The sequence below is a fragment of the Lampetra planeri genome, chromosome 13 (genome assembly GCF_965212315.1).
Source record: "Lampetra planeri chromosome 13, kcLamPlan1.2.h2, whole genome shotgun sequence".
NCBI classification, from domain to species: domain Eukaryota; kingdom Metazoa; phylum Chordata; class Hyperoartia; order Petromyzontiformes; family Petromyzontidae; genus Lampetra; species Lampetra planeri.
The window spans coordinates 12,488,031-12,506,516 of NC_136119.1; the positions used below are offsets into that span (position 1 = coordinate 12,488,031).

The 18,486-nt window shown below is 44.6% G+C and overlaps 1 protein-coding gene across 1 annotated transcript; it reads right to left on the minus strand.

The window, feature by feature from the left end:
• Positions 1-5,911: 5,911 nt before the first annotated feature.
• LOC144722082 (cAMP-regulated phosphoprotein 19-like) lies at positions 5,912-18,034 on the minus strand. Its single transcript, XM_078600207.1, has 3 exons — positions 17,657-18,034; positions 9,872-9,979; positions 5,912-7,450 (listed from the first exon to the last, which is right to left on the minus strand). Exons 1-3 carry the CDS (start codon positions 17,702-17,704, stop codon positions 7,238-7,240), a joined length of 369 nt encoding a protein of 122 aa, XP_078456333.1. The 5' UTR covers positions 17,705-18,034; the 3' UTR covers positions 5,912-7,237.
• Between the last annotated feature and the right edge of the window lie 452 nt (positions 18,035-18,486).

Sequence of the window (18,486 nt, forward strand, 5' to 3'; positions counted from 1 at the left end):
ATGAGAGGGTGCATTTTGGAAAACCTTGACAGACCACATTATCTCACTGTGCGACATTTCTTTCAATGACATTCCTCGACAAAACTCCAACGAGTGTGTTCATTATGTCCAAGTTACTGGCTAAGACAAATACACGCGACATCTATAATGCATAAACAATTACAGTTAAAAATAAAAGCTCTAAAAATGTTTGACAGAATAGCATATCCAACGGTTACTATAAATCTCTCAGCTAAAAATGTTAAGTTTGTGGGGAACCGCTCACTATTACCTTTGAACATAAGACGAAATGAGCGCGTATGAAACGTGTTGAAACATACCGATGCTTACAATGATTCCCTTCTCGTTTAACATAAAGGAGGTATTTACGTCATTACTTTGTTGAAGGTAGGCAGAATCAAATCAGTCACGGTCAAGCAGTGAACTATGACATGACAGTCTTTAAGCAAGAACCTAAACAACCAATTCCATGATGGACCAATGATCTTTATAGCAGAAGCAAGGCGTAGTGGCTACTGTCAACAATCTAAAATTCCTCACGACGCATTATACTAACGTCGTGCTTTAAAATGGGTAACAAGTTATTTGAACCAATATACTGCAATGAGAAAAACACATTAAGAATGAAGAGACAACATTGAAAGGGTACAATAGTAATGATACATTTGCCTGCCCAATAACGTATGTAAGATTGTGCCTAAAGACGTGTGTAAACATAGGGTGTCAAACTTATCAAGAGATTATTTCACACACTGTCAGTCATTAAAAAGTTAACTCGTGCTATATAATTTGACTTGGCAACCATCAGTTACCAAACCTTATCACTCATTTATGTTTCGTTTTGCCTCTTAGCTGTTTGTGCTTAAGGTGAAAGAGCATTTCTTTTGTAGCCACATCACTCCTGTCGGGGTCTTGTTGATGCTCATACATGCTCGTCACAAACACGCTTTTTGTTTTAATATTTGACCGTAACGGCACGTGACACTGGGCATAAGAAAGCCAATATATTTCAGGCACTTCAAAAATTAGTGATAAGGGTGGCTGGCAAACTTCGAGTAACTCTTTCGTCATTTAATGTCAGCACCAGACTTGTAGCACGATCTTTAAATGTTGCAGGTTTTATACAAACCGATTTATTTTTTTGCCAATCTCTAGACAGCACTCCCATTGTTTCACCTGCTATAAACATAACGTATTTAAGATCATCAATGACGGTCTCATTTGTTCATCATTTGACAATACCAAGCTTAATGGAAAAGCCCATTCTTTCTTGTTTTATAAAGTCTCGCCACAATGCTTAGTCATTTGACACCTTGAATGTATACATTTGCGAAATGCAAAGCCGAGAATGGAATGTTCATTGCAAGGCAGGTGAGATATTAGGGAGGGAAGGCCTTGAGCCTAAGATGTTACGAACAGAAGGAACTATCGTTACAAGTCTTAGCGCACACCATCACATCTCCACAGCTGTAAGGAAGGAAACGCCTAATTGGGGCAAGCGTCTGTTTTACTCACAACACATCAACATGTCCACAACAGAAAGACACAAAAAGGAGTCTTGCTATGGAAAGGTGACAACATAAAGCCACTTCAATTCACAACACTTCTACACACTTTGACAAGTCAAACGAAATCATAGTTTTGGAAATACTACGATGCATCCTCTTCCTATAAAACGTTAATAAAGTTTAACAGAAAAAAAAATAAAAGATCCTCCAGGCTTGTTTTCGTCCCAATATATGCTGCACACACATGAATACACAGGAACATATAGGTGGCTGGGAGGCTTAGTGGGAAGAATTGCTCGCCACTGTGCCGAATTGTATGGATCATCACTTCAATTCCCACAAGACCCTGGTATTGTCCGTTTTTTGTAGATTGGATGTTACAAATAATCTCCATTACCGGTTCCTAGGAATAGTCGACTGTGTTGGCAGTGTCAAATTCTACTGGCAAATAACATTAAGGAAAATCATTTTTCCAAGCCTCCATGGGACAAGATTCTTATGGGTTTTTAGGACTTACCCGGTCTTATTAAAAGGAACTCAATTTAAAGAAGTGTTTCAAAGCGACATGGTCATTCGTCTCTTTTGCAATGAGCGAAAATGGTTATTAACTAGTTAAAATGAATTGATATTTACCAGCGTGAATTTTCATGAAGTTTCAAGCGTGGCCATTAGAGCAGTCTTAAGATTGATCCCATTCAATGTTCTCAAACGTGATAACAAAAATATCTTTTGACTTGGAAAACATGGCTTCCATATATCTTAGCTGTATCCCAGTCTTCTAAAGTGCAGGTGGATATATTTTTTCATGATCTTATTGGGGTTTACAACCATATGGCATTGAGCAACTGATTACACAATGCAGGACCACGCAGACCATCGCTATTGTACCAGGCTTACTGCAACAATTCTCACCGAACTCATTTGAGATATTCTTAGGTTTTTAATTTTGATGTTTTACCTACGTGACTTTACCGAAAAAACCTAAGAATATGATTCCTTGCAGTCACGAAAGCTTAAAATCTAGAATCATTTGAGATACTATGGCAAATGTAGGTAGAGGAATTGTTCGCGTCATTGATATTTGTTCATGGTAACATTTTGTGATTTGGGTTACTTGTCAAAGGTTTGTATTTGTGAATGGCGCCGCGTCGCCTGCGAGTGTTTAATTTAAGCGACAGCGACGTTTTAACCACGAAGCTTCCCGGCCACTCATGATGAACAGACTCGGCTCAAGTCGTCGTTTTACCACCCGATATACAACATCTCACTCGGGGTACACCGAATATACAGTTTGATTTTAGATCGAGCCAGTATCCGGTAATATTTTTGCTATTTGGGTATCTATTACTCAATGTGAATATAAAAAATGTAAGTACATATTCAATATTGACATTTTAATCCGCTTTTGTTACCATCCCACTGAATTAGTCTAAGTCACCCCTAAACCTGTATTCTCTGCATGATCCCATTTAAACACGCGCTTTTAAAATGTTTCGTCTCATTGCAGCATTTACATTCTACATTATTTATCAGTGTATGCTACGCGAGTTTGTTTTTTGTGTATATATAAAAACTTTATTTGGTTTCAAATTCAAACCGGGTCAGATATCAACTAATATATTCGGCAAGATAGCAAGTCCGATTCAGTGCACCCATAATTATTCCCAGAACTCTTTAGGCAACACAGAATTAACTTTTTTCTTCCACAACGCATGCTTACACACACACACTAAACTGACGGCTTCAATCCGTTAATGTCTTTGCGTTACACAGACGGAACTAAACATCACAGCCGACACGCCCACAGTCTTCCAGTACTGGCAAGGCAAATGTGGTGGTATACGCCTGTAATAGAGACTTGGGAGGCAGAGTTGGTGGACCACACAGATGGAGAAGCACGAAGCCCACAGGAGGCAGCACAGCAAGTACATTGATGGCAGGAGGCGATTCCTCCCCAGTTTATCGATTACCTCCAGACACTCGGGTTTTATTCGACTAGCATGAGCGTAAAAATATGGACGGGGCGAAACTTCCCAAGCAGAAACATCTTGAAAGACCGATGACCACTCAGAATTTCCTGGGCAAGGAATGTCAAAATGTACACATTGTGGAGTGCCACACTGTACGGGTGGATTTCCAGTGTACGAGTTGTTAAAATGAAGGTCCTAAACAGGACACATGCCAATTTAAAACTGTTGCACCTTTATCTATGACATCGACATTTCTCATGCAAAACATTGCTTTGCAGCGGTTTAATTGAAATGATCCATTGATAAAAACAAGCTAAATACGTTACATATTAGCATTGGCTAGGTCAAGGGTTATGGCGGTTTAACCATGCTGCTTTAAGTCGTCGAACGTGAAAGTTAATCATGAGGTCATCGATCTACGCTCTCTGCTCACCTGCTTAACATGGGCTGTGAAAAGCAGCTCGAATTGGCAGTCGGGTAGTCCTATGGATAGTTGCGCATCCTTATGGACACCGTACATCGGCTTCACCGTTTACAACTGAACGCTAAACAGCATGGTATTACTCCTCAAATCTGAACTGACCAAAGCACATCGCGCTGTATGTGTACTCGCCACAAACCCGTTTAACATGGGCTTAAAAAGTTAAATTTTCAACCAATTGTTTTTTTTCTTAATTTTATCTCACCCCTCCCCCCACTTTCAAATACACTCCAGTTGTGAAATTTGAGTCGAGTCATAGCAGGACATTTCCATCTGTGTCCGGTCATCGGTGAGAAGACAGAGGCCGTTGATTTGCAACCTCTGAAAATCTGGGGTTGTTCAGAGGTGGTTGTCCACATCCACACCCATGATTCCAGATGTGCCGGCTACGGTGCTAACATTCATCCCCCCTCCCCCCGATGCACCCAGCCACCTCTATGTCCTGTTTATATTCGCGTGGAATCACCAAAGTGTGCTATGAAGGAGGTAATAATGACCGTGTGACTATCACGAGCAAATTTAGGTGACTGTGTATCATAAAGCCGGAGCTGCAAACTGCTCAGTTAAAGTTTAAACATTTAAAATTACACGTTCCAACACAACCATATTTCCCAAAGCTTCCCTTAGAAATATTTAAAGCAATCCCCTAAAAAGGTAATACAGGTAGGAACAGGTTCCACACTGCCCACCAGGGATTGTCTGTCTGTCGTGCACGAATGCGCTGTCCAACAAAGTTCCAACCTGCCCAATCCGAAGGAACGTGTTTTTGAAACACCGGCTTCAGATTGAACACAACCTCAATGTTTGATTTCAAGTCCTCCTTAAGAAGCAGCGTCTTTAGAAAACCGCCACCACACGCAACCAATTACCTTGCGTATGTCATACCTCTCAAGGAGTTGCAAGAGGGTGACCACGATGGGAAGGTTATTGGCGTCATGCGATGCAGAATTCTCGACCAGAACAATTGACCCCCCCCCCGGCGTGAAAGGTGGGCACGAAGCTGCGGGGGGGGGGGCTGCTCACGAATGTTAATGCGCGACTGCCCAACCCGTCTGGTGTGCCTGGAGTAATTGTGACGTCACGGACTAGCGACGTCACGAGAACGGAGGGCCCTGCCTGTTCAGCGTCGACTTGCGGGGGACATCAGCCACGAAGCACGCCGCAAATATTTACAACGTATGAATGTTGAGATCACCCCCCCCCCCCCCCTGCAACATTCTGAAAAAATATGAATCGTCATGCATGCTTACATTACATCGCTGTATGCGTGGAAATGTATATTTTATAGTAATTAAACCTCACGTTGCTGCAGAATGTACATTTGCAGGTATATTCGATAAACAGTGATAATGCGAAGCCTTTATTACCTCCTGATATTTTCACTGTCCACCATTGTATTTTTTTTGTTTTACCAACCTTAACCTTTTAAACATTTACCTTTTCGCAGCAACTTATAATCCAAGTGCACTTTTGCAAGCGCTTCAACTCCTGAAGACGGCCGCAGTCGTGCGTGGCAAAAGCTTAAGAAACGCCGAATAAAGAAACCCCAAATAGGAAAATGAATCCACGCTTGAACTTTAACCTTTTGGTCAACCACCACTCTATGATGCGCCACATGGCAATGGCAGGCCTGCTCCCACAATGCGAGGCGGCGATACGCAGGGGCTGTGGGTGGCTCTTTGGCTCAGTTGAGGCTGGACAGCAGACAGAGAAGACTAAACAAGCCTCAAGGGGACCTTCTAAGTTGGGGTAGGTCGCAATTGCACCGTGCCGTTTCTCAGGTGCCAAATCCACATTTTGAAAACCCGAGAACATTTTCCCATTTTGATAACATTATAGAATTATAGAATGCATTTGACAGTAGTGTCAGAAATCTCTTATCATTATGAGATTCGGTTTGATCATGCAACTCCTCAACACACAGCTTTTCAAATTAGTTCATGGGCCGGAGCAAATATTGGTACCACCTCAGGCACCACACTTTATTTGTACAGATTGTATTATATGGCTAATAAGAGTGAATTGTTTTATAACCTACTCATTTCAAATGGTTATTACACAATCCATTATTAATGGCCAAGACATTTGTATCACTAAAGCTACGACACCTCAAGCGGTACCAAGAAGTGAGATATCTAGTCTGGGCTCACGGAATCATCAGAATAAGTTCAACTCCGATTGGAATTTGTACAATCGAGCTCTCCACTGCAGTGGACTGCCCGTATTGTGTGCCTGCAGCCTAGTGCTGTAGCCATGTGCATCTCACTGCAACGTCTGTCCTTAGGTATTCTTCACAACAGAAACGTGTTCCCTGCCGCAAATTAAAAAAACAACGGGTTTGCACCTGAATTGTATGAGGCCTTCATTGAAGGCACATGGGGACAAATGCTGGAAACTTAAGGCCTAATTTTTTTCTTTACAACTTACACTGCGAGTCACATTGCTGCATTCTGTTCCTGTGTCTGAGACGTCACGTTTTCAACCGGAAATTCTCAAGTTTCACTCCTTGGAAGCAGAATCCATTTCAGCTCTCCCGTGTCCAGCGACTCATCCTCATTCAGCCGTATTATTGATCATGCAATGTGCATTCTGACTCTGCTAAACGGGAGAGGTGAAAATCTGGAATGGATTTTGGTTCCGGAGCATCGCAGATGAGAACGACTGCTTTTAAATCACCACTTCACAAATAAGGCTGCAATGAACGCAAAATAGGCCTTTAAAAGTGGAGACAGACAATTATTATTCAGAAAAGGATAAATGTTCAACGAAAAGAAATGTTAATTACAAAAGCTGCTGCACTTCATTAGTCAAGAGTGTTCAATGCAGAACGAGCAGCCAATGGCGAATGACAAAAACGACCAGTCACTCCATTACCAGATCATCTGTAATTAATGCGAAAAATTGGACAACCCAGCAGAATTCACTTTGCTAATTAAAATGAGGTTCAATTAAATTTTGCCAAGATACACGTATGCACACGTGCAGTACACACTTGCACGTGGGGTACACACGTGTATAAGCACATATGTACCAGTGTGTACTCGTGTGCAGCACATTTATCCCCTACAACCTGTATCGAGTAGACAGGGGACGTCCAAACGGGACGGTTGTATGCAATGGTGTGCGTGCGCGCGCGAGTTTCAACACCCCTAGCATCCTACAGTAAACCCCAAAGCCTCGCGAGTCAGATGGGGGGCAGACGAGGGTACGAGCGAGTGAGAGTGTGCGTGCGTGGGGCGGGCGGGCGAGGCGAGGCGGAGAGGCGGCACGTGGTGCGTTCAACCCAGCAGCTTGCTGGCGACCAGCGAGGGCTTGCGCTGTGGCAGGTCCTGCGGCGTGGGGATGTGGTCTCCCGTTACGGGCTCCTTCTCGGGCCCGGCGTCGCACGCGGGCTCGCTGTTTGCGGCCGCCGCCGCCGCAGCCGCCACCGCTTTATTCTTCTGGTTCGCCTTGTACATGTTGTAGTCGCCGGAGTCGAAGTACTTTTGTTGCTGCGGGGGAGGAGGAAAAACACAACGCGGGAGAGGGCTCATCGATGGCGAGTCGCGTGGCATTGTCGTGCCGAGCGAGCGTGGCTTAACCATGCCCCGCTCTCGATGTCACACGTTGCAAAATTAAGTTGGCCACGAATTTGGGAAGATTGAGGGAAAATATCCCTCGTGGTTGAACCACGACAGCTCTCCCCTACTAATGTTGATGTTAAGTTGAGAAGGATTGAGATCATAAGTTTGAGAACCATCCATTGCATGTACTTTTTATCAACATTACAAGGTTTTTCAAATAATTGTAAACATATTTTTAGTGGTGAATTAATAATAATGGTGGCAATACAGTTATCAGCTTAATCAATTGCAATAGATAATTATGCTCATTATCTACGCGTAGGATTGGGCACGCAAGAATAACTTGTTTATTATTTATATGTACTCTCTTGTACGTCATTTGTTCAGGTGAACCCTGCAGCCACTAGACGTTCTACATTTGTCAATGTAAAAAAATGAAATGTGACCATGCCTCGAGCCACAAGGGGAGAAAATCGCTCTATTCCCAGTGGCGATGGTGGCAGCAGCTGTTATTGATGCTGGTCATGGATGTGATAAACAATGCCATAAGGTGGCTTTCGGCATTGGTTATCATCGGAAAGGTCACATTTCTAAATGGGATACGACCTCACCACTGCATCACAGGCAGCGCAATCAAGACAGCAGGAGGTACTGTCACCCGTACACGACAGACTGGGGGAAGTGGGAGGCCAGCAACACAGTTTAGCCTCTAACAGAAATCTGCGTGGGACAACAGGGTAGGTGGAGAGGATAGTTTATAGCTCTTCACTTTAGTATAAAAAAACTGTATTTAAATACATATAGTTTATTTCCATGTTTTGTTTTGTTAAAATATATGCATAAAAAACAGTACTGCTCAATTGAGAGTCTGTAGACAAATTGGTGGGACACCACAAGAAGGTGCTTTACCCAATAAGGATGCAGATTGGCAATATTGATGCGGTAAAATGTCATTGCTTTACAGGTAAAAACATATTAATCCACGCAATTACAAACGTTGCATGACAGTCGATACATTTACAATGAATGCAAAATTACAAAAGACAAGATTAAAGAAAAACCTCAATGGGCCAGACTAATATGGGGGAGTCACGGTTTGGCTCACTGGAAAGCCTGACGAGCCACAATTTCAATAAAAATATATTTTTAAATCTTTGCTGCCTGGTGCGCAGGCAGGTAAGTGCACGGTCATGACGTCACTGTACACATCTGCGCAATGACGTCACCCTTGTCCCATAGTGTTGAGCCGGATCGTACATAGCCAACTATGCTAATCGGAGGTGCAGGAGAAGGACAACAAACTAAACACAAAAGGCAGTTCCAAAGAAACGAGTTTTCAATCTAGATTTAAGAGTGCATAGTTTCCAGTGGCTTCCTTATATCGGACGGAAGAGCATTCCAGATGGCCGCGTACTCAACAGTATAAGTACACATATCAGGGTGTGCATTCCAGATCCGCGTTCGTGTACAGACCAAGCAATATAAAACCCTTATGGTGTGTGTGTGTGTACTGTGCCGTTTAGCACTGTCGATGTGTCCGTCGGTCCGAAGTGCATTGCACCCATGTGCCAAACCACCCTCCCCCACCATCACCCCTCCTCCCTGCCATCCACCACTAAAGAGCATTCTTAATTACATCGTATTGGTTTTGTACAATTTTATTGCTCTGACCTTTTCATTTAGAATGTTAAACATAATAGTACAGCTAAATGTGAAATCCAGTTGTCTGGGTTCTCACCGTACATGTAATAGCACTGTGGGAGGCAGTGCCATGGTGGTCTGTTCATTGCCCCACAAACCCAATTAGCTAGGTTCAATTCCTGGCCACGGCTAACATCAGTGGACGAGTGATATCAGAACCAGCTCTTGGGGCTCCCGTAGGTGGACTCCGCTTCAAAATGAGAGCTGGTGCAATGCATACATAAACATCAGCACTGGGCAGAGAACAGTCTATGAAGTCTGTGTGGTGGATGTTTGTCTCTGCGTGCTTGTGGGGAGTGGTAGAGTAGCGGTGAGCACATTGCGCTCTGAACCTGGCGACCTGGGTTCGATTCCTGCTCACTCCCAACAACAGGGACAATTATCTGAACTGGTCCTGGGCCTCCCCTAGGTCGACCCAGCCTCAAATGAGTACCTGGTGCGATGTATAAACATCGCCATTAGGGGGACAAAGGCCACCGGGCATGGTGTTGGCTACCCACCGCCTCGTGTGCCACAAGGCTGGCCTTCATAGGTGCTCGCTGACAGCACTTGCCCCAGTCTGTTAAAGCTATACGGGCGATCTTTGTCTTCATCTTTGTTTCATGCGCACTTGTGTGCATACGCAAAGGGGTAGAGTAGGGGACGTACCCCTTTGTGTAGACGCTTCATGAGGAAGGCAGAGCCCCCAGTCTTCGGTCCCAGCTGGGGGTACTTGGCTCTCAGCTTGGCCTCTTCAATCTGTTCCAGCGGTACTCGCTGCAGCGCACACATACACACACAAACCCCACACCGTCATTAAATAGTCTATTTTAATGCTATCTGTTGTGCGTGGTGGCATGTGATTCAAGTTTTTAACTAGTAATTAGCAGCAGGCTCAGCCCACTTTATATCAGCTTTAGTGTCGCACTGTTGTACCAAAAAACTTGAATTACTCCAAGTATAATGTTGGATTTGGACACCCATAAAACCACCTCCAGGTACGCAATTTAAAAACATCAAGCAGTCCAAAGATTCAGACACTGGTTATGGAGGCAAAACTCGACAACCTGCTTAGCTTCTGAGATCTGATAGAATTATGCACATCTCGGTTGAGTTGCTCACTGGCACACTCGACTATGTTTGTTAAACATTGTTAGAGCTTATATCAGTTGACACTTAGGAGCAGCTAGTGTCATGTAACTTTATTCAAAATCATCTATAAAATGTCTGCTATCGCACGTGAAATTCTGCTGTAGGTCATCGTGGAAATGTAAAAAGGCGATTTCTAAAATGCATGCTCATACAAAAACTGCATGAACCAGGTCATCAAGATCAATAACACTACCAGGTTTGTTCCTTATAATTTCTTATATTAGTTTAATCGATTTCTCAAAATGTTTAGATGTTATTTATGCATCGTTTGTCATTCCCCCAAATGTATCCCCCCCCCCACTGTGCCATCAACATATTGTCATGAGATGAAGTCTCTCTTCTGAACTCTCTCAGGCCTTCTGGCCTTCCTAGCCTCGAATGTAAAACCCATTGGCCTGACAAAAACAACTCAATAATGTGCAATTGTGTAAGAGAAAAAACTATTAATGAGAATGCAGTGGGATATTGCACAACATTTAAAGAGTTCAAAGTTATATGGGGGGGGGGGGTGTAGAGATTTTGATATTAAGCCTCAGCTTAAGACCACAGTGATTGACATGATGCAATGGGTTCAATAACGATGGATTCACTACGCCACGTTGCAAAACCTTGCAACAAAAGTGGGCAGCTAGTTTTGGGAAGCTACCAACAGCGTCTATTTTGACGTGTGCAATCGGATTAATTGTTAATTGGAACGCGAAGAAAAAAAGTCATTATACACCCATATTGAGCACACAAAAGCAGGCCCGGATTCTGCTGCTGGGAAGCAGAACCAGCCTGGTTATGAGTGCTTATGAAGTCACTTCCCATTACATTTATAATTACTTATTAATTCACCACCGCATGTTACCTGTGAAGACAACAAACCCCACCCCCCAGACAATGTGTCACTTTCCCGAAGCGGAGCCCACAAACTTAATGTTGGCGCAATGCCTCAGGGAGTGTTACCCAACACATGTGTAGATCACAATTCACATCCATTCAAAAAATCTGCACCAGTGTCTGCTTCGTGTTAGGGGCTCAACAAGCGTAACACCGCAGGGTCATGAAAACTGTACCCCCCCCCACTCCCCAAAGCTGTGGCCTGTATTATTTGGCATAGTGCCTTGTTTGCATGTGGAGATGAGACACCTTGCATTGCAGGGCATTAATATAAACAAACAATGGCATCAAGAGTTACTTGCTGGAATCTCCCCTTACTTAACCTCCTACCACGTGTGTAGTCCTTGATCAATCCTTGCCTTGATGAAGGCCTCCCATTGATTTTCTGACATGGGAGTTTGCTTGACCATACGTCAATATGCTGGCGAGTTCTCGTTGGTGAAGGGGGTGCCCAGAACCACGATGGACATCGCATGCCACTGATGTTAACCGTGGCAGGAAATTGAGCTCAGGACAGTGAGGTGCTTGCTATTCATTAATTAATAACACTACTATATCCCAGCCTCCCATAAATGTGTGCATAATAAAAAAAAAGTTGTATTATTTTTATACTTCACCCAGAAACGCCTCCCTTCGTCACAACACTCTTTTTCAAGAAGGTCCTGCTAAATGTTTGCAGTGGGGAGGCAATGTTGCTGCGTGCAATTCCAATTAAGTAATTTTGCAGGTAAATATTTCAGCATTTAAATGCTTGGCCAATACCAGTTACATTGTCTTTTTTTATGCTATAGGAGGAAACCGGAGAACCTGGAAGAAACCGATGCAGAAGAGCGAGAGAACATATCAAGTCGAGACTAAAAACAAAAGGGGCCCCCTTTTGCTGTGAAGCACCGATGTTAACACTGTGCTGCCACCCTGCCTGGACGAGTTTCCCATTCGATTAACAAATGTTCCCTTCCCCCTCTTAAATCCAGATTATTGCATTTTCAATCGCACACGACTGGTAATCAGTTGCTTATGCAGCCTTAACCTAATAAATGGTTTTGCAATATAAATAGATAACTGGAATTTACGGTATATTTTAAACATCCTACCATATTTATCAAATACACGTCTACAACTCGCATGATATACACGAATATGAAATTTGACATCGACGTGAAATTTGCAAATATAAAAATGTAGTCAAGTACCTGCACTTTAAATGCACACAATGTACCATGAATTGCATTTATCATATCCCAATGCACTTTGTAAATCCATCGTTCATGTACAGAAACTATTGAATTACATGCATTCCTAACACAGTGGAGCCACGCCTTGCACATTTGGCCTCTATTCATAGTATCTTAAGGGGTCTCTGTGCTTATCACCAAACCAGTTTGAACTGTCGATTTCTAGACCACAGGAAATGTTTGTTGGAAGTTCCTGTAATGGAGAGAGCGATGAGGTGTATAGATACATTGCAAAGCAAAAGTGCTCGAACTATTGATTCCTGAATGGATCACATCTTTAATTTCAGCTAAAGAGTTACCCATTTTAATTGATGCTAATGCACAAATTGGTTGTTTTCATGACATTACTAGTAAATCCCTTCACTGAACCATTATCACCACCAACACCATTATTGTTACTATAAGTATCTCATCAAAATCATAAAAGCCAACATCACGATTACCAGCAATACAACTACCACAATAACCATCACTGTCACGACCACTACAACCCTTGCGATCACCACCCGTCTTATCGGCATCATTACAAAACTATCACCACCACTGATCCCACCATCTTTACCACCACTATAATCTACACTTCCACTATCAATACTAAGACCACCACCATTATTACCAATGTCACAAGCTGTCTAGAAGTAACATAAAATTTAACCAAAAATACCCCCCTCCCTATAATGTATATTGTAGTCGCATGGCTTTAAAGACTTGCAATTTAGCAACGTCAACAGAAAACCTACAGTGGATTTAAAAACAAAAGTAAAATGTTTCATGAGATTTATTTATCCATTAAATTAATTACTGAATATAATATCCACCTTCAATAAAGATGGTAAAAGGTAGCAACAAATTTGGTGGAAGATACATGGAATGTATCGTCCCCAAAGGACATTAATACTGCGGACTAGAGTGCAGGAGAACAGGGGGGGGGGGGGGAGCAGATACACAACGCAAATTTACCGAGTAGGCAATGGATCAACGTTAACGTTGTAGCCCCCCCGTCGGTACCCCCCCCCCCAACTTCTTCGGGACCGTACTGATCCAACCAGTCGTGAGAACGAATTATGCAAGCTCCTACTCTACAAATCCCGGTCTCACCACCACCGGCAGCTGTGACGTCGTGCAACCCTCCGGGTTTCCAAGCCCCCCCCCCCACGCCGCGTTCTGCAACCCAACGTTCTGCAACCCAACGTTCTGCAACCCAACGTTCTGCAACCCAACGTTCTGCAACCCAACGTTCTGCAACCCAACGTTCTGCAACTCAACGTTCTGCAACTCAACGTTCTGCAACTCAACGTTCTGCAACTCAACGTTCTGCAACTCAACGTTCTGCAACTCAACGTTCTGCAACTCAACGTTCTGCAACTCAACGTTCTGCAACTCAACGTTCTGCAACTCAACGTTCTGCAACTCAACGTTCCGCAACTCAACGTTCCGCAACCCAACGTTCTGCAACCCAACGTTCTGCAACCCAACGTTCTGCAACCCAACGTTCTGCAACTCTAATGTTCTGCAACTCAACGCCGACGGTCTTGACGGCAGCCAAGCGCAGCTTAATCAGCGAAATGGTTTACCGAGCATCTGTCAAAAAGTGCTTTGTAGCTCATCAGATTACTCCAGTGTATATATATAACAAAATCTCATTATTCTGATTACTGAGGTGAGCACGCTTTGACAATGCAAACAACTGTTTGTTATAGCAGACTGCGTGTTTAGTCAATAATATGAGACGGATGATTGATTCACCGTTACATGCGAGGTGACAGTGCACGCATCATTGATTGAAACGAACATGCGACTGGCTGATGACACGAGGGACATCACACCCAACTTGGCATATATTGGCAGTTTACACAGGGCCATCTGATCAAGCTAGGATGTTGAAACCTTCAAGAATATGGCCCATGTGGATACTTGCAAGGACTTGAGCCAGACAAGCTGTCAGTGGTAAACACATTATGCTGGTTACAATTGGTATGCTGTCAATGATTCTACAGGGTAAAGTGACTGGATGGCAATTAGTGTCTTGGTTTTGTGTGGTATTCAAGGGAATAATTATACATGGCAAAACACAGTCTAACCTCAAATAAAGAATAATGGACAACCTTTGAATGAACTGTAGCAAGTCTCATCAACATGCTGGCAATTGCTGGAATATATGATTAGACTTTAATGAATAGATGACAAATTGAATGGCTGAGTGATGAAAAGGAGCACATTAAAAGGTGGAACTGAAGGTCCTCTGGGCCGACACATAAAAGGGGACATGTTACGTCACTGAAAGAGTTGTATACACAGTTTCTCAAAGACAGGGGAAAGTAACACTAAATAGCCATACGTGAGCAACGCTACTTTTCGAGACAGGCGTGTGATGCAGCCTAGGGAGGCTGGGATACTACTGGTCTCTTGGCAGCCAACAGTGGGGGAGGTTCTGCTGACAACGCTACGAAAAAACTGACAATGTGGATGTTACGACCCGTCTGGCTAAGAGAATAGGGGTGATGGGCCTGAATTAGGGGTGGCAGGTGTCACATTTATAGTGCTACACAGTGGGGTGTAGTTGGGATTTGTGCACAATGCCAGGACGCACTACTCTGTTTATGTCAGTTAACAGCAAAGTTGGGGCAAGCCAGAACCTAACTAACAGGGAGTTTGAGTTGTGTGCTTGTAGCGTATGTATGTATGCAGAACGTTTGCGCCACACTTAGGTAATCGTGCTCATTGGAGGTGCGGTAACGAGAGATTACGTGAATGAACGCTTGCTAAACAGGATACATTTTCCAAATAAAAATGCGCAATAAATCATAACCTACGAGGGCAGTCCAATTATTTCACGATTGCAAGATGTTTTAATTTGCCAACAGAGGCAGGAGATCATGGGAAGTGAGGTGAGCAGACTCAACCACTTAGCCATGTCATGAGTATCGTCGACACAAAATACACGTGTGAGAAGGTCCAGTGCTTCACTCCGAATAGATCCTGCAGATGTTGCAAGTTCACACTCACACTGAAAGGTATTTAATCCCACAATCTGTAGCCTAAAACTGCTGTTTATGTCCCAGTCCAGGTCTAAACTATAAAAACATCCACATACTCCAACTTTTTTTATTGATGCTTTGGTATTCTCTATAATATATATTTTTAAATAATTATCGTATATATTTGGTATTCGTGCAATTTATTTGTTTCAGAGTCTGCAGTAGTTTCGCAGATGCTTGTCATGTGTAATTCCAATTGAGGGACTTGTATATATATTTGTTATTAATCAAATGTGGATTATGACGCTGGGACACGATGGCCTACTCATTTTGAAGGGGCTGTTGAACATTCACTGTGAAGCAGACCGTGCGCATTTTATGGTGGCCTGCCGATTCCCAACTGCAAACCTCGGCAACAAGTGGCAAAAGCACTCCCAACTTGGCCATGTCACCACCTACACGGCATTAGTGAACATAGGCCTTTGCAATTCCTTTCTTGAATTAAGATCTCCCTTTTCTTGCAAGTGGCGAGCAAACCCCGTGCGAGTAAGTGTCATATTTCTGTGTTACCTACTGCCAGTGTTACTAGAGTGTTGCATGACTTGAATGTTGTTTTCCTCGAATGTGTTTGCTACCCAGTGTCTGCAATGTTTTCCTTTATATGCTGCAACCTCATTTTTTTCCCACCAAGGCCCTCCACGGGTCATTCTAGTAAAATAGTTTAAGCCTGAATGTTTCTCACTCACGCAAACCTAATCAAATCAAAAGTCAAGCACAACATTGAAACATACGGGTGACAAAATACACACCATTCCAAACAGTCTTAGCTTTTAATCCCACACAAGTGTAGGTTCCACATCTTAAGTTCTTGAGCACTCAACTCATCTTAGCTGGAATAATGATATAAAAAAAATATTCGCTGATTGTAATTCTACAAAACAGAACGTCTTGAACTACCCAGGAGTAACATTTCAGGAGTAGGACTACCTTGTCTTGCTAACAATACAAGTATTAGCTACGTTTAACTTGCTGAATAACAGCTATATCACCTGTAGCAGGAATAATGCATCTCAAATGAGCACTTACTTTTATTTAATAAATAAGGAAAGTCTTATTCCTAAAGGTGACAAATCTCAATCAGTTTCACCGATTAAATTATCACCTTTGTAATGAATATCAATTGGGCTTAACCAGATGCAATAAAGCATGTAGAATTACCGAATCTCAAATGGGGATTCACCTGATTCAATAACATTCACGGACACATCACACCGTGGTGATTGAGGCTCTAAAATGAACCATCACAAGGTTAATATGAAGGAAATGTCTCCCAGTGAAGCCAATGCGACATAACTTTATTCAATGAAGCGCTTTTCTAGGGAGGAAGTGAACCTCAAATTCAATTTTAGCCGATTAGATTAAGGTGGTGCTGGTAATAAACTGGGTCAGTGGCTCCCTGGTCGAGCGTACGGCTCGCAATCACAAGGTTGCGACTTAAAATCGACGCTGGGGGTAGAATCGGCACACCATCATCCCTCCGGATCGAGTCAAACGAATACCAACATTGTGGGGAAATCGGCAGGAGTTGCTTTCTATGGGTGGGATTCGCACCCGGCCACATCAATGTGGAATTTCCTTCACTGGCTCAGGACACCTAAGGCAGGAGACGAGCAAATCGTTGCCCATTTAATCAGTAAATCGCTGACTTTTGAGGCGGTAATAACAATGTGGCCTCACCTACTTCAATGAAGCATGCGTTGGCATGTATGAAATGAACACCTCGCAATGTGTGAGGAGATATGGGAGGGGAGGCATTGTAAAAGTTTTATTCTAGAAAGAACGTCTTGCTTGGTGTTATCGATTACTTTGCTAGATGCATGACTTTAAACAACCCATACAGGCCCGTCACTTCAGCCCCACCTAGTCCTCGTGAGGATGCGTTGACACATATCGGGGGAGGCCGGGCGGGCCCTCCTTACCCGCTTCTATAAATAATGCCGCGTGCGGTGGCGGACATGGGTCCTGGGCCGCGTCATGCACACACACACGGGACGCGTGGCCCTGCGGTAGACCCCCAAGGCATTTACACGAGAGAGTGACATCAGCCACACGCCGAATTACAGAGGACGTGGGGGGAGCCGCGAGCCCCTCGACCAAGGCCACAAACATGTGGAATAGTTGCCGCCGCCGCCACCGCCGCCTGTTACCTGGTTCTCCTTGTCCTTAGGCTGCGCATCGCCCTGCGGATCCGACATCTCCTGCTCACTCGCCACACGGGCCCGGCGTTAGCGGACGAGAGAGAGAAGGAGGAACGCGGCGCTTGACTTGGCGGTGGCCGATAAAGCCGCGGTGGTTTAGTGAAGCTTGTTGTGAGCGAGCTGCAGCGAAGGGCGGGAAGCTTCTCTCTCCTCGCTCGCTCTCTCTCTCCGCTCTCTATCTCTCCTCTCTCTCTCCGCTGTCTCCGCCCTCTCCTCGCTCTCTCCGCTGTCTCTCCGCTGTCTTCTCGCTGTCTCTGCGCTCTCTCCGCCGTCTGTTTATGCGTTCGCCGCCACACCGCCTCTCTCGCCCTCGTATTGAAATTCCCACGCCTCGTGGGCGGGGCCCGCCGCGTCGCGCGCTCCCCATTGGGCGGCATCCCCCCCACGTGGCCGCGCGGGCCAATAGCGGCGCGCGAGCGCTCGCGGGGAGCGCTTATCCGCGCTGCGGAATTGGAATGGCGCCCTCGCCAACAGGGCCGAGGTGGCGTTCGTTGGTGACGTCATGGGCCGAGCTGCGGGGGGGGGGAGAGTGGGGGGACTTGGGGGGAGGGAGAGGGGAGAAGAGTGGGGGGGGGCTTGGGGGGAGGGAGAGGGGGAGAAGTGGGGGAAGAAGAGTGGGGGCTGGGGGTGGAATGAGGGGGGTGGTGGGAAGTGAGGGGAGAAGGGTGGGGGCTGGGGTGAGGGGGATGGTGGGGAGTGAAGGGAGAAGGGTGGGGGCTGGGGGTGGGGTGAGGGGGGTGAGGGAGAGTGAGGGGAGAAGGGTGGGGGCTGGGGTGAGG

Bases quoted from the DNA above. Each gene is read 5' to 3' on its own strand.
- LOC144722082 (XM_078600207.1), bottom strand. From the start codon at position 17,704: ATGTCGGATCCGCAGGGCGATGCGCAGCCTAAGGACAAGGAGAACCAG. The intron at 9,980-17,656 runs GTAACAGGCGGC...TGTGCGCTGCAG, and splicing joins CTAAGGACAAGGAGAACCAG to CGAGTACCGCTGGAACAGAT. The intron at 7,451-9,871 runs GTACGTCCCCTA...CCTCCCCCGCAG, and splicing joins TGAAGCGTCTACACAAAGGG to CAACAAAAGTACTTCGACTC.